General features: G+C 39.4%; 1 protein-coding gene and 2 long non-coding RNA genes across 3 annotated transcripts; 1 reads left to right on the top strand and 2 right to left on the bottom strand.

Annotated features, from left to right (window-relative positions):
* Window positions 1–4,269: 4,269 nt before the first annotated feature.
* Window positions 4,270–6,229, bottom strand: LOC146686502 (uncharacterized). Its single transcript, XM_085442386.1, has one exon. It carries the CDS (start codon window positions 6,003–6,005, stop codon window positions 4,476–4,478), a length of 1,530 nt encoding a protein of 509 aa, XP_085298512.1. The 5' UTR covers window positions 6,006–6,229; the 3' UTR covers window positions 4,270–4,475.
* Window positions 6,230–6,414: 185 nt separating this feature from the next.
* LOC146686503 (uncharacterized) lies at window positions 6,415–7,286 on the top strand. The gene is made up of 2 exons (XR_014916935.1): window positions 6,415–6,528; window positions 6,809–7,286. It is a non-coding gene; the product is annotated as an uncharacterized LOC146686503 (long non-coding RNA).
* On the bottom strand, window positions 6,792–16,273 carry LOC146686504 (uncharacterized). The gene is made up of 2 exons (XR_014916933.1): window positions 14,243–16,273; window positions 6,792–7,882 (listed from the first exon to the last, which is right to left on the bottom strand). It is a non-coding gene; the product is annotated as an uncharacterized LOC146686504 (long non-coding RNA).
* Between the last annotated feature and the right edge of the window lie 246 nt (window positions 16,274–16,519).

The following is a 16,519-nucleotide window of genomic DNA, read 5'->3' on the forward strand; positions in this document are numbered from 1 at the left end:
GCTGAATTTGGAAAAACAGTCAAGATTGCTTGATATTTATAGTCTATTAAAATGTATATTATAGTATATTTAAAATGTGGGGAAAATTTCTCAATAGAAATGTCTAAAATATCATAATTTGGTTCCCAAGTATAAATAACATTTAAAGCTATCTTGGACAGAAGGAAAAGAGTATGTATTTCTTAGAAAACGCGAAATCTGCACAAACATACCATTTTCATGTCATAATGTTCTTTCTGTTATAAAGCTATATTAGCAAAGGTGCTGTAAAGTTGTTAGCAGTGTGTCAGCTTGGTGACCTGCCACAGAGTACCTTTGTGACGTCATTCGCTATGCTCCAGATCGGATGGGTGGTGCAGGACGCCCGACGACTCTCATCTATATACAATTCCCAGCAGCAGACAACTCCAACATTCTGTATTTAATATTTGAATATATATTTTTTTAATTTTCTGTCTGTGTGCCAAGGTGAGCTATGCACCTGTTTATTGTTACCTGCTGTGTCTCATGTTAAGAAAACATGTATGGTCAAAATAAAAACACTAGCTTTTAGTGTACAGGATGGATGTGAATGTTAGTGAACAAAACAGGCCTGCTGTATATCAGATGATGTGTATATTCTTAATGTTTTTATGCTTACAAAACTCTACTCAAGTTTCTTTTAAAGTTTTTGCTTGCATTTCCTACACAAATGTCAAAATAATAAAAAATCTTTGTGCACTGATACATGGTCTCACATTTTTATCTATTCAGCTGCTGTGTGATGCACACCAGTGGTCCTCACTGCGCAATGTTAAAAGAAAGGCTTCATTTTTATCAGCTGGTTTTCACATAGGCCAAACATCTCTAAGGATATTTCTCCATTGTCTATAAATACATGTCAACAACATGTAGCAACAACTACTACTGATTCATACATGTCCATCACTTTGGATGAGTGCATGTTTTTTTGCACACTGTCATCCTGTGCACTGTCCCAGCATGATTAGACCTTAGCGATGAACCTTGTTGCCAAAAAGCAAAGCCAGTGGGAGCAACATCTTCCAGAGCTAAAGCTCCGTTCACCAGCACTACTGGTGAGCCTTGTCTATAACAATGCCATGTTTACATCACATACCAAATGTAGTCATTTTTTTTAAATTAACAGAATGATATATAGGATGTGATACTGATTACATAGTACTGATCCTCACCTGAGTACATTTTGTTTTATAATTTCCCTGAGGTCCAGAACATCTCCATCATAATGATCATATCTTGTTTGGGGATGCTGCCCTGCCACACAGTTTGTAGGCCTCAAAAACCTGTTGATCTCAGTACACCTGCAGATTCAAGGAGACATACTTTTACAGGTGACAGTATGTACTAAAGTATATGTAATTTAAACTTTTTTCATAACATTATGAAGTTGTGTGATATGCGAGTGAGAGATTATGACAAACATCCAGAAAAGTCTTGTGATCATGCAGTCATGTCTGAAACTTCTCCCACACCGAGTGCAAGACAGGGTGGAAAAACCCTTTAATTCATAGTGTTCTTGTTGCAGTGAAACGCTAAAAGATTTAAAACAAAAAATAAGGGCACATAAAGTGACACTGCTTGCTTTTTGCAAACTACTTTCACAAAAAGCCCATTATGGATTATGCTCAAGTACACTGTTGTGTAAAATTTACTTTAGTAAATTTACTTGTTTCATGCTTGGTCATGCAAGTTCTGTAAGTGAGTGAAAATAATTCCACAATTTTTTTTAGACATTTTTAGACACTCTAAGCTTTTTGAAAAAGAAAATGATCAAATTGTAACACAGAGTGTGGTCAGACTGCTTTTGTTACACACAAATACCTGTACACATTTGTAAATCTTAGTTTACGCTAAGAGATCAGAGGAGAAGGGTGGAGTGCCCACTCCAGGTCAGGGATGAGTTCCTCCTCCAAGTGGAAGAGTTTAAGTATCTCAGGGTCTTGTTCACGAGTGATGGGAGAAGGGAGCAGGAGATCGACAGACAGATTGGTGCTCTCAATTTACTGGTCAATCTACGTCCCTACCCTCACCTGTGGTCACGAGCTGTGGGTAGTGACTGAAAGAACAAGACTGCAGATACAAATGGCTAATATGAGCTTCCTCAGAAGCGTGGATGGCCTCTCCCTTAGAGGGGAGGCCAAGTGGCTTCTTTCCACATGGAAAGAAGCCACTTGAGGTGGTTCGGGCATCTGAGAAGAACACCTCCTGGGGTGAGGTGATCCGGGCATGTCCCACTGAGAGGAGGCCCCCGTGCCTTGGTGTTCCCCCAAACAAGCTGGAGGAGGTGGGTGGGGAGAGGGAGGTCTGGGCTTCTTTGCTTGGGCTGCTGCCCCCGTGATCCGCGATCCAGTAGAGTTGAGTATGTGGGTTACGCCCATTAAAAACTTGCCAAATTTTCTAATACAATACCAAACAGCACATTCTGCTATTCACTCTTGCTTTGAGCTTTGATACCCAGGTGCTCCAGTCATGTTCCTGATTGATACAAGTTTGATTTACTGAATACTAGCTAAGCAATCTAAGCAATCTACAGAATCTACAGAATCAACAAATTTCTTCCAGTCAGCGAATGCTGCATATAATTTTATTTTTTGCTTGTTGCAACGTGCATAAAATTAAAAGGTTAAAACTAATGAAACTAGTTTTGAAATTTTTTTTTTTATTTGATTCAATTTTATATCATGAAATATGCAGAAAAAATAGAATTGGGCTGAAAGGTCTAATGCTTCATAACGTATTCAGGTTGTGTATCATATTTTTTAAAAGTAACTAAGTAAGAAAGTAACAAATTACTTACAAAAATAAGCAATCAGTAAAGTAATGGGATTACTTTCTTGGAGACGTAATCAGTAATTAGTAAATAATTACTATTTTCAAGTAACTTGACCAACACAGGGTATTACCGTATGAAGTGGCAGATGTTAAAGAAACTGTTCGGCTACATGTCCAGTAGGTGGTGCAGACGACTGTCAGGATCCACTAATTCACCACAGTCAGAGTCTTTTGGATTACCTCTGCATCAGCTGAAGGAGTTAGTTTATTTAGTTTTTTGGTTATGTCATAGAATAAAAAGGCCCACATTTTGGAAGGATTTAAGCCCATAAATAAACAGCAGAAATATCCATGTATAGAAAACCTTTTTCTATTAGAAAAAATTCTAATAATGTATAGATACATATCAATACTCAATAACTCATTGTTCCACTTACAATAGCTGTAAGTGCAGCTTACCATGACTTGAGTGTTATCTCACACATCAACCACGGTAAAGCGTGTTATAGACAAGCCAGCCCACTGTGACCATTTCATGCTTTGCCTCTTTCAAAGTGTGAAATATACATGCATGCAAAAATTGCAGTAAGCTGTGGTTACAGCAGAGGGAGACATTTTATTTCAAGCCAAAGTGAAAAGAACCACAGGAAAGCATTTAAAAATGAAATTATTAACACATTTACAATTAAATATACATCAGCTGCCTAGCACTGCTCTGCTCACTACTGTGATATGGAGTTGCACACAAGTGTTTCTGTTTGCAACACTTTGCAAGATGTTGAAAGAGATGGAAGGAAAGATCTTACTGTGAACTAGCTCCGGCCTTGAGTTGAATTATTTCTTCAAGAAGTCACTTGGATGAGTGACGAAATGTTTCTCCCACACATAGGGTTTTAGATAGCACCTCCTCTCCTGACTTAGCTTGTTTTTGTTTGTTATTTTGGCCTGTGTTCACCAGGGAGTTAAGTTTTCAGTGGAGACAAATAAACCACCGTTCACTTAATAAATAGTTTTTTCTTCCCAAACCGTCACTTCCTTTTTAACCCTTATGCTACGTTCCTGTACCCCTAGACTGGGGCGTAACACATCTGAAATGAAAAGCCTGTAAACGTGTGTTCCAGCCTCCTGACTTTGCTGGCACTCGGTCTTCATACTCGACTCCAGATCTGGACTTGTGTTGAACTCGACTGAGGTGGTCTGATCAGACACAGCGCTGCTGTTTGCTGCAGCTGTCCAAAAATCACAGACAAAGTCAGGAATGTTTTTACCTCGTCTAGCTGCTCTGTGTGTGTGTGTGTGTGTGTGTGTGTGTGTGTGTGTGTGTGTGTGTGTGTGTGTGTGTGTGTGTGTGTGTGTGTGTGTGTGTACAGGTCACATGACAGCACAGCATTTTCTACCCACAGTTTGAACTGAGCAAGAAATAACAAATGTATTTATTCAACTTACAGACAATAAAAAAACAAACAGAAATCAGTGTAAAATTTAATAACTTTTATTGATGTTAACTTTTTTAAAAGTTATTAAAAAGAAAACCCCAACAGAAAAACCCCTCTGAGCAAGCACTTGGCGACAGTGGGGAAGAAAAACTCCCTTTTAAGAGGGAGAAACTTCCGGCAGAACCAGGCTCAGTGAGGGGACAGCCATCTGCCGCGACCGTTCCAAGGGGTTATCACAATTTTTTTCTACAATGCATCAACCTTGTTTTGTCTCCTGGTGAAACAAAACAGTCGGCCTATAGATGAGAAAAACCGACGTATGCAACTTGGCTTCTTCGAAAGTTTGGCTGCCTCTTCTATGAAAATTTTAACAATCGTATTGTCGACTGTTGGTTCATTTAATTCCATGTTTTGCAGAACTACTTCTGCCTCTTGCCACTGTTTACACAGGGCTTTGAAAATCACCTTCTCAAAGTTTTTGAACTTCCTTAAGGGGATTTGATCAATTTCATCCCTGATTTTAGCCCAGATTTTTTCGCTAAGCCTCTTGTAGATGGTTAAAACTCTTTCTGGACTTATGACTTTACCTGATTTTTTTATAACCCGCTTAACTAGTTCTTCCATACATGTTTCCACAAAAAATCGGTATTTTTCTTTGTTTTGAGACAATTCATCCTTTGCTACCAAAGGGTGTTTTTTGAATTGATTTTGCATGCTGGCTTCATGTTGAGCCGAGGATTTCTTTGGGGTTACATCATTTTCCAAAGAGGTTCCTGCTTTATCTACAGCCTGCGTGGTGTCACGGTTTTTCTTGTCTATTGGAGTTCTGGGCTCGTCAGATGTATCAATGATATTTGTGGCAACATTTTCTGCTGTGTTGTTCACGTTGACTGTTGTTTTCTGTTGTTCAGGAGCTGTCTGTGTCTCCTTTGAGGCCACTGTTGTTGTGATGTTTTCTGTGATGTTGATCAAATCCCTTGTTTTCTGTAGAATCACAGCCTTAATGTGATCTGCCAGCGATGCATTATCCTCTGAGTTTTCAGGTGTTTCCATGGTATTTTGGATATTAGTGATAAGTGTGGCACCAGCGGAATTTTCTGCTGTGCTGTTCACGTTGACTGTTGCTTTCTGTAAAATAACAACTGGCACACAGATTAGATTTCCCATGATGCGGTCACCTGTGTTAGAGGTCTGTGCAAGTTCAGGAGCTGTTTCTGTCTCCTCTAAGGCCACTGTTGTTGTGCTATTTTCTGGGATGTTTAACAAATCCATTGCTTTCTGTAGAATCACAGCCTTAATTTGATCTGCCAGCGATGCATAATCCTCTGAGTTTTCAGTTGTTTCCGTGGTATTTTGGATATTAGTGATAAATGTGACATCAGCGGAATTTTCTGCTGTGCTGTGCAAGTTGGCTGTTGTTTCCTGTGAAATATGAGCTGGCATTTCCGTGTTGCGGTCAACTGTGTTAGAGGTCTGTGCAAGTTCAGGAGCTGTCTGTGTCTGCTTTAAGGCCACTGTTGTTGTGCTAGTGACAGCAGTGTCCTGGCAAAACCTCAGTTCTGCACCTGCTGACAGTGAGCATAGGGCAATGACATTATCTACAAAATTACATAGCCTTCCTATGGTGGCATTTTCGGCGTAATCAGACCGCAACTGTTGCCACTGCTCATGTGTAACATTATTTAGCAATTCCTCTAGCAGTGGCCTAACATCATTTGCAGGAGTGGAATGACTCCTGACATTGTCTGGATTGCTCCTAGCTGTGTTGTTGTCCATTTTGCTTCAATATCTATTTGTTTGCTGTTAATGTCTTCTCTCTGTTTGTTAAAGCGAGCGTTAGAAAAAACAGAGTTGCAGAGGGCTATTTATAGGTTTTTGTCTGTATGACGTCTTTGAAGCCCCGCCCACTTCAAGTGTGACGTCTTTGAAGCCTTTGATCTAAGCCCCGCCCACTTCGAGCAAAAAAAGAATGCGCTCGGAGAGTGTGGTTTGTTTGTCTCTCTCTCTCTCTCTCTCTCTCTCTCTCCCCCCCCCCCCCCCCAAGCTTCATCACAGCCTCCCATAATAATAACTTTAGTAATGGTAGCAGTTAAAATATTGTCTGGTTTCATTTGGAACAACGATAGTTGTTTCGTTTATCGTTGATTGTTGATCTATTACAGTCGACCAGGTGACAACTATCACGTTGAAAAATCATTTATTTATAGTTGGCCGGAAACTAAAGCTGCTGTCACTTGGACTATTCCGTAGCACCCACCCGAGTAGTCGTCCTCGTCCCTGCACTGCACGTCGATCTCAGGTAAGAATGTATTTATTTAGTCATTGTTTGAATGCTGAATTTGGAAAAACAGTCAAGATTGCTTGATATTTATAGTCTATTAAAATGTATATTATAGTATATTTAAAATGTGGGGAAAATTTCTCAATAGAAATGTCTAAAATATCATAATTTGGTTCCCAAGTATAAATAACATTTAAAGCTATCTTGGACAGAAGGAAAAGAGTATGTATTTCTTAGAAAACGCGAAATCTGCACAAACATAACATTTTCATGTCATAATGTTCTTTCTGTTATAAAGCTATATTAGCAAAGGTGCTGTAAAGTTGTTAGCAGTGTGTCAGCTTGGTGACCTGCCACAGAGTACCTTTGTGACGTCATTCGCTATGCTCCAGATCGGATGGGTGGTGCAGGACGCCCGACGACTCTCATCTATATACAATTCCCAGCAGCAGACAACTCCAACATTCTGTATTTAATATTTGAATATATATTTTTTAATTTTCTGTCTGTGTGCCAAGGTGAGCTATGCACCTGTTTATTGTTACCTGCTGTGTCTCATGTTAAGAAAACATGTATGGTCAAAATAAAAACACTAGCTTTTAGTGTACAGGATGGATGTGAATGTTAGTGAACAAAACAGGCCTGCTGTATATCAGATGATGTGTATATTCTTAATGTTTTTATGCTTACAAAGCTCTACTCAAGTTTCTTTTAAAGTTTTTGCTTGCATTTCCTACACAAATGTCAAAATAATAAAAAATCTTTGTGCACTGATACATGGTCTCACATTTTTATCTATTCAGCTGCTGTGTGATGCACACCAGTGGTCCTCACTGCGCAATGTTAAAAGAAAGGCTTCATTTTTATCAGCTGGTTTTCACATAGGCCAAACATCTCTAAGGATATTTCTCCATTGTCTATAAATACATGTCAACAACATGTAGCAACAACTACTACTGATTCATACATGTCCATCACTTTGGATGAGTGCATGTTTTTTTGCACACTGTCATCCTGTGCACTGTCCCAGCATGATTAGACCTTAGCGATGAACCTTGTTGCCAAAAAGCAAAGCCAGTGGGAGCAACATCTTCCAGAGCTAAAGCTCCGTTCACCAGCACTACTGGTGAGCCTTGTCTATAACAATGCCATGTTTACATCACATACCAAATGTAGTCATTTTTTTTAAATTAACAGAATGATATATAGGATGTGATACTGATTACATAGTACTGATCCTCACCTGAGTACATTTTGTTTTATAATTTCCCTGAGGTCCAGAACATCTCCATCATAATGATCATATCTTGTTTGGGGATGCTGCCCTGCCACACAGTTTGTAGGCCTCAAAAACCTGTTGATCTCAGTACACCTGCAGATTCAAGGAGACATACTTTTACAGGTGACAGTATGTACTAAAGTATATGTAATTTAAACTTTTTTCATAACATTATGAAGTTGTGTGATATGCGAGTGAGAGATTATGACAAACATCCAGAAAAGTCTTGTGATCATGCAGTCATGTCTGAAACTTCTCCCACACCGAGTGCAAGACAGGGTGGAAAAACCCTTTAATTCATAGTGTTCTTGTTGCAGTGAAACGCTAAAAGATTTAAAACAAAAAATAAGGGCACATAAAGTGACACTGCTTGCTTTTTGCAAACTACTTTCACAAAAAGCCCATTATGGATTATGCTCAAGTACACTGTTGTGTAAAATTTACTTTAGTAAATTTACTTGTTTCATGCTTGGTCATGCAAGTTCTGTAAGTGAGTGAAAATAATTCCACAATTTTTTTTAGACATTTTTAGACACTCTAAGCTTTTTGAAAAAGAAAATGATCAAATTGTAACACAGAGTGTGGTCAGACTGCTTTTGTTACACACAAATACCTGTACACGTTTGTAAATCTTAGTTTACGCTAAGAGATCAGAGGAGAAGGGTGGAGTGCCCACTCCAGGTCAGGGATGAGTTCCTCCTCCAAGTGGAAGAGTTTAAGTATCTCAGGGTCTTGTTCACGAGTGATAGGAGAAGGGAGCAGGAGATCGACAGACAGATTGGTGCTCTCAATTTACTGGTCAATCTACGTCCCTACCCTCACCTGTGGTCACGAGCTGTGGGTAGTGACTGAAAGAACAAGACTGCAGATACAAATGGCTAATATGAGCTTCCTCAGAAGCGTGGATGGCCTCTCCCTTAGAGGGGAGGCCAAGTGGCTTCTTTCCACATGGAAAGAAGCCACTTGAGGTGGTTCGGGCATCTGAGAAGAACACCTCCTGGGGTGAGGTGATCCGGGCATGTCCCACTGAGAGGAGGCCCCCGTGCCTTGGTGTTTACCCCAAACAAGCTGAAGGAGGTGGGTGGGGAGAGGGAGGTCTGGGCTTCTTTGCTTGGGCTGCTGCCCCCGTGATCCGCGATCCAGTAGAGTTGAGTATGTGGGTTACGCCCATTAAAAACTTGCCAGATTTTCTAATACAATACCAAACAGCACATTCTGCTATTCACTCTTGCTTTGAGCTTTGATACCCAGGTGCTCCAGTCATGTTCCTGATTGATACAAGTTTGATTTACTGAATACTAGCTAAGCAATCTAAGCAATCTACAGAATCAACAAATTTCTTCCAGTCAGCGAATGCTGCATATAATTTTATTTTTTGCTTGTTGCAACGTGCATAAAATTAAAAGGTTAAAACTAATGAAACTAGTTTTGAATTTTTTTTTTCAGTTGATTCAATTTTATATCATGAAATATGCAGAAAAAATAGAATTGGGCTGAAAGGTCTAATGCTTCATAACGTATTCAGGTTGTGTATCATATTTTTTAAAAGTAACTAAGTAAGAAAGTAACAAATTACTTACAAAAATAAGCAATCAGTAAAGTAATGGGATTAATTTCTTGGAGAAGTAATCAGTAATTAGTAAATAATTACTATTTTCAAGTAACTTGACCAACACAGGGTATTACCGTATGAAGTGGCAGATGTTAAAGAAACTGTTCGGCTACATGTCCAGTAGGTGGTGCAGACGACTGTCAGGATCCACTAATTCACCACAGTCAGAGTCTTTTGGATTACCTCTGCATCAGCTGAAGGAGTTAGTTTATTTAGTTTTTTGGTTATGTCATAGAATAAAAAGGCCCACATTTTGGAAGGATTTAAGCCCATAAATAAACAGCAGAAATATCCATGTATAGAAAACCTTTTTCTATTAGAAAAAATTCTAATAATGTATAGATACATATCAATACTCAATAACTCATTGTTCCACTTACAATAGCTGTAAGTGCAGCTTACCATGACTTGAGTGTTATCTCACACATCAACCACGGTAAAGCGTGTTATAGACAAGCCAGCCCACTGTGACCATTTCATGCTTTGCCTCTTTCAAAGTGTGAAATATACATGCATGCAAAAATTGCAGTAAGCTGTGGTTACAGCAGAGGGAGACATTTTATTTCAAGCCAAAGTGAAAAGAACCACAGGAAAGCATTTAAAAATGAAATTATTAACACATTTACAATTAAATATACATCAGCTGCCTAGCACTGCTCTGCTCACTACTGTGATATGGAGTTGCACACAAGTGTTTCTGTTTGCAACACTTTGCAAGATGTTGAAAGAGATGGAAGGAAAGATCTTACTGTGAACTAGCTCCGGCCTTGAGTTGAATTATTTCTTCAAGAAGTCACTTGGATGAGTGACGAAATGTTTCTCCCACACATAGGGTTTTAGATAGCACCTCCTCTCCTGACTTAGCTTGTTTTTGTTTGTTATTTTGGCCTGTGTTCACCAGGGAGTTAAGTTTTCAGTGGAGACAAATAAACCACCGTTCACTTAATAAATTGTTTTTTCTTCCCAAACCGTCACTTCCTTTTTAACCCTTATGCTACGTTCCTGTACCCCTAGACTGGGGCGTAACACATCTGAAATGAAAAGCCTGTAAACGTGTGTTCCAGCCTCCTGACTTTGCTGGCACTCGGTCTTCATACTCGACTCCAGATCTGGACTTGTGTTGAACTCGACTGAGGTGGTCTGATCAGACACAGCGCTGCTGTTTGCTGCAGCTGTCCAAAAATCACAGACAAAGTCAGGAATGTTTTTACCTCGTCTAGCTGCTCTGTGTGTGTGTGTGTGTGTGTACAGGTCACATGACAGCACAGCATTTTCTACCCACAGTTTGAACTGAGCAAGAAATAACAAATGTATTTATTCAACTTACAGACAATAAAAAAACAAACAGAAATCAGTGTAAAATTTAATAACTTTTATTGATGTTAACTTTTTTAAAAGTTATTAAAAAGAAAACCCCAACAGAAAAACCCCTCTGAGCAAGCACTTGGCGACAGTGGGGAAGAAAAACTCCCTTTTAAGAGGGAGAAACTTCCGGCAGAACCAGGCTCAGTGAGGGGACAGCCATCTGCCGCGACCGTTCCAAGGGGTTATCACAATTTTTTTCTACAATGCATCAACCTTGTTTTGTCTCCTGGTGAAACAAAACAGTCGGCCTATAGATGAGAAAAACCGACGTATGCAACTTGGCTTCTTCGAAAGTTTGGCTGCCTCTTCTATGAAAATTTTAACAATCGTATTGTCGACTGTTGGTTCATTTAATTCCATGTTTTGCAGAACTACTTCTGCCTCTTGCCACTGTTTACACAGGGCTTTGAAAATCACCTTCTCAAAGTTTTTGAACTTCCTTAAGGGGATTTGATCAATTTCATCCCTGATTTTAGCCCAGATTTTTTCGCTAAGCCTCTTGTAGATGGTTAAAACTCTTTCTGGACTTATGACTTTACCTGATTTTTTTATAACCCGCTTAACTAGTTCTTCCATACATGTTTCCACAAAAAATCGGTATTTTTCTTTGTTTTGAGACAATTCATCCTTTGCTACCAAAGGGTGTTTTTTGAATTGATTTTGCATGCTGGCTTCATGTTGAGCCGAGGATTTCTTTGGGGTTACATCATTTTCCAAAGAGGTTCCTGCTTTATCTACAGCCTGCGTGGTGTCACGGTTTTTCTTGTCTATTGGAGTTCTGGGCTCGTCAGATGTATCATTGATATTTGTGGCAACATTTTCTGCTGTGTTGTTCACGTTGACTGTTGTTTTCTGTTGTTCAGGAGCTGTCTGTGTCTCCTTTGAGGCCACTGTTGTTGTGATGTTTTCTGTGATGTTGATCAAATCCCTTGTTTTCTGTAGAATCACAGCCTTAATGTGATCTGCCAGCGATGCATTATCCTCTGAGTTTTCAGGTGTTTCCATGGTATTTTGGATATTAGTGATAAGTGTGGCACCAGCGGAATTTTCTGCTGTGCTGTTCACGTTGACTGTTGCTTTCTGTAAAATAACAACTGGCACACAGATTAGATTTCCCATGATGCGGTCACCTGTGTTAGAGGTCTGTGCAAGTTCAGGAGCTGTTTCTGTCTCCTCTAAGGCCACTGTTGTTGTGCTATTTTCTGGGATGTTTAACAAATCCATTGCTTTCTGTAGAATCACAGCCTTAATTTGATCTGCCAGCGATGCATAATCCTCTGAGTTTTCAGTTGTTTCCGTGGTATTTTGGATATTAGTGATAAATGTGACATCAGCGGAATTTTCTGCTGTGCTGTGCAAGTTGGCTGTTGTTTCCTGTGAAATATGAGCTGGCATTTCCGTGTTGCGGTCAACTGTGTTAGAGGTCTGTGCAAGTTCAGGAGCTGTCTGTGTCTGCTTTAAGGCCACTGTTGTTGTGCTAGTGACAGCAGTGTCCTGGCAAAACCTCAGTTCTGCACCTGCTGACAGTGAGCATAGGGCAATGACATTATCTACAAAATTACATAGCCTTCCTATGGTGGCATTTTCGGCGTAATCAGACCGCAACTGTTGCCACTGCTCATGTGTAACATTATTTAGCAATTCCTCTAGCAGTGGCCTAACATCATTTGCAGGAGTGGAATGACTCCTGACATTGTCTGGATTGCTCCTAGCTGTGTTGTTGTCCATTTTGCTTCAATATCTATTTGTTTGCTGTTAATGTCTTCTCTCTGTTTGTTAAAGCGAGCGTTAGAAAAAACAGAGTTGCAGAGGGCTATTTATAGGTTTTTGTCTGTATGACGTCTTTGAAGCCCCGCCCACTTCAAGTGTGACGTCTTTGAAGCCTTTGATCTAAGCCCCGCCCACTTCGAGCAAAAAAAGAATGCGCTCGGAGAGTGTGGTTTGTTTGTCTCTCTCTCTCTCTCTCTCTCTCTCTCTCTCTCTCCCCCCCCCCAAGCTTCATCACAGCCTCCCATAATAATAACTTTAGTAATGGTAGCAGTTAAAATATTGTCTGGTTTCATTTGGAACAACGATAGTTGTTTCGTTTATCGTTGATTGTTGATCTATTACAGTCGACCAGGTGACAACAATCACGTTGAAAAATCATTTATTTATAGTTGGCCGGAAACTAAAGCTGCTGTCACTTGGACTATTCCGTAGCACCCACCCGAGTAGTCGTCCTCGTCCCTGCACTGCACGTCGATCTCAGGTAAGAATGTATTTATTTAGTCATTGTTTGAATGCTGAATTTGGAAAAACAGTCAAGATTGCTTGATATTTATAGTCTATTAAAATGTATATTATAGTATATTTAAAATGTGGGGAAAATTTCTCAATAGAAATGTCTAAAATATCATAATTTGGTTCCCAAGTATAAATAACATTTAAAGCTATCTTGGACAGAAGGAAAAGAGTATGTATTTCTTAGAAAACGCGAAATCTGCACAAACATACCATTTTCATGTCATAATGTTCTTTCTGTTATAAAGCTATATTAGCAAAGGTGCTGTAAAGTTGTTAGCAGTGTGTCAGCTTGGTGACCTGCCACAGAGTACCTTTGTGACGTCATTCGCTATGCTCCAGATCGGATGGGTGGTGCAGGACGCCCGACGACTCTCATCTATATACAATTCCCAGCAGCAGACAACTCCAACATTCTGTATTTAATATTTGAATATATATTTTTTAATTTTCTGTCTGTGTGCCAAGGTGAGCTATGCACCTGTTTATTGTTACCTGCTGTGTCTCATGTTAAGAAAACATGTATGGTCAAAATAAAAACACTAGCTTTTAGTGTACAGGATGGATGTGAATGTTAGTGAACAAAACAGGCCTGCTGTATATCAGATGATGTGTATATTCTTAATGTTTTTATGCTTACAAAGCTCTACTCAAGTTTCTTTTAAAGTTTTTGCTTGCATTTCCTACACAAATGTCAAAATAATAAAAAATCTTTGTGCACTGATACATGGTCTCACATTTTTATCTATTCAGCTGCTGTGTGATGCACACCAGTGGTCCTCACTGCGCAATGTTAAAAGAAAGGCTTCATTTTTATCAGCTGGTTTTCACATAGGCCAAACATCTCTAAGGATATTTCTCCATTGTCTATAAATACATGTCAACAACATGTAGCAACAACTACTACTGATTCATACATGTCCATCACTTTGGATGAGTGCATGTTTTTTTGCACACTGTCATCCTGTGCACTGTCCCAGCATGATTAGACCTTAGCGATGAACCTTGTTGCCAAAAAGCAAAGCCAGTGGGAGCAACATCTTCCAGAGCTAAAGCTCCGTTCACCAGCACTACTGGTGAGCCTTGTCTATAACAATGCCATGTTTACATCACATACCAAATGTAGTCATTTTTTTTAAATTAACAGAATGATATATAGGATGTGATACTGATTACATAGTACTGATCCTCACCTGAGTACATTTTGTTTTATAATTTCCCTGAGGTCCAGAACATCTCCATCATAATGATCATATCTTGTTTGGGGATGCTGCCCTGCCACACAGTTTGTAGGCCTCAAAAACCTGTTGATCTCAGTACACCTGCAGATTCAAGGAGACATACTTTTACAGGTGACAGTATGTACTAAAGTATATGTAATTTAAACTTTTTTCATAACATTATGAAGTTGTGTGATATGCGAGTGAGAGATTATGACAAACATCCAGAAAAGTCTTGTGATCATGCAGTCATGTCTGAAACTTCTCCCACACCGAGTGCAAGACAGGGTGGAAAAACCCTTTAATTCATAGTGTTCTTGTTGCAGTGAAACGCTAAAAGATTTAAAACAAAAAATAAGGGCACATAAAGTGACACTGCTTGCTTTTTGCAAACTACTTTCACAAAAAGCCCATTATGGATTATGCTCAAGTACACTGTTGTGTAAAATTTACTTTAGTAAATTTACTTGTTTCATGCTTGGTCATGCAAGTTCTGTAAGTGAGTGAAAATAATTCCACAATTTTTTTTAGACATTTTTAGACACTCTAAGCTTTTTGAAAAAGAAAATGATCAAATTGTAACACAGAGTGTGGTCAGACTGCTTTTGTTACACACAAATACCTGTACACGTTTGTAAATCTTAGTTTACGCTAAGAGATCAGAGGAGAAGGGTGGAGTGCCCACTCCAGGTCAGGGATGAGTTCCTCCTCCAAGTGGAAGAGTTTAAGTATCTCAGGGTCTTGTTCACGAGTGATGGGAGAAGGGAGCAGGAGATCGACAGACAGATTGGTGCTCTCAATTTACTGGTCAATCTACGTCCTTACCCTCACCTGTGGTCACGAGCTGTGGGTAGTGACTGAAAGAACAAGACTGCAGATACAAATGGCTAATATGAGCTTCCTCAGACGCGTGGATGGCCTCTCCCTTAGAGGGGAGGCCAAGTGGCTTCTTTCCACATGGAAAGAAGCCACTTGAGGTGGTTCGGGCATCTGAGAAGAACACCTCCTGGGGTGAGGTGATCCGGGCATGTCCCACTGAGAGGAGGCCCCCGTGCCTTGGTGTTCCCCCAAACAAGCTGAAGGAGGTGGGTGGGGAGAGGGAGGTCTGGGCTTCTTTGCTTGGGCTGCTGCCCCCGTGATCCGCGATCCAGTAGAGTTGAGTATGTGGGTTACGCCCATTAAAAACTTGCCAGATTTTCTAATACAATACCAAACAGCACATTCTGCTATTCACTCTTGCTTTGAGCTTTGATACCCAGGTGCTCCAGTCATGTTCCTGATTGATACAAGTTTGATTTACTGAATACTAGCTAAGCAATCTAAGCAATCTACAGAATCTACAGAATCAACAAATTTCTTCCAGTCAGCGAATGCTGCATATAATTTTATTTTTTGCTTGTTGCAACGTGCATAAAATTAAAAGGTTAAAACTAATGAAACTAGTTTTGAATTTTTTTTTTCAGTTGATTCAATTTTATATCATGAAATATGCAGAAAAAATAGAATTGGGCTGAAAGGTCTAATGCTTCATAACGTATTCAGGTTGTGTATCATATTTTTTAAAAGTAACTAAGTAAGAAAGTAACAAATTACTTACAAAAATAAGCAATCAGTAAAGTAATGGGATTAATTTCTTGGAGAAGTAATCAGTAATTAGTAAATAATTACTATTTTCAAGTAACTTGACCAACACAGGGTATTACCGTATGAAGTGGCAGATGTTAAAGAAACTGTTCGGCTACATGTCCAGTAGGTGGTGCAGACGACTGTCAGGATCCACTAATTCACCACAGTCAGAGTCTTTTGGATTACCTCTGCATCAGCTGAAGGAGTTAGTTTATTTAGTTTTTTGGTTATGTCATAGAATAAAAAGGCCCACATTTTGGAAGGATTTAAGCCCATAAATAAACAGCAGAAATATCCATGTATAGAAAACCTTTTTCTATTAGAAAAAATTCTAATAATGTATAGATACATATCAATACTCAATAACTCATTGTTCCACTTACAATAGCTGTATGTGCAGCTTACCATGACTTGAGTGTTATCTCACACATCAACCACGGTAAAGCGTGTTATAGACAAGCCAGCCCACTGTGACCATTTCATGCTTTGCCTCTTTCAAAGTGTGAAATATACATGCATGCAAAAAATTGCAGTAAGCTGTGGTTACAGCAGAGGGAGACATTTTATTTCAAGCCAAAGTGAAAAGAACCACAGGAAAGCATTTAAAAATGAAATTATTAACAC

This window comes from Copadichromis virginalis, linkage group LG19 (genome assembly GCF_057382275.1).
Source record: "Copadichromis virginalis isolate Kocher_CV1m ecotype Utaka linkage group LG19, C_Virginalis_male_GT1.1, whole genome shotgun sequence".
Taxonomy (NCBI): domain Eukaryota; kingdom Metazoa; phylum Chordata; class Actinopteri; order Cichliformes; family Cichlidae; genus Copadichromis; species Copadichromis virginalis.

Bases quoted from the DNA above. Each gene is read 5' to 3' on its own strand.
- LOC146686502 (XM_085442386.1), bottom strand. From the start codon at position 6,005: ATGGACAACAACACAGCTAGGAGCAATCCAGACAATGTCAGGAGTCAT.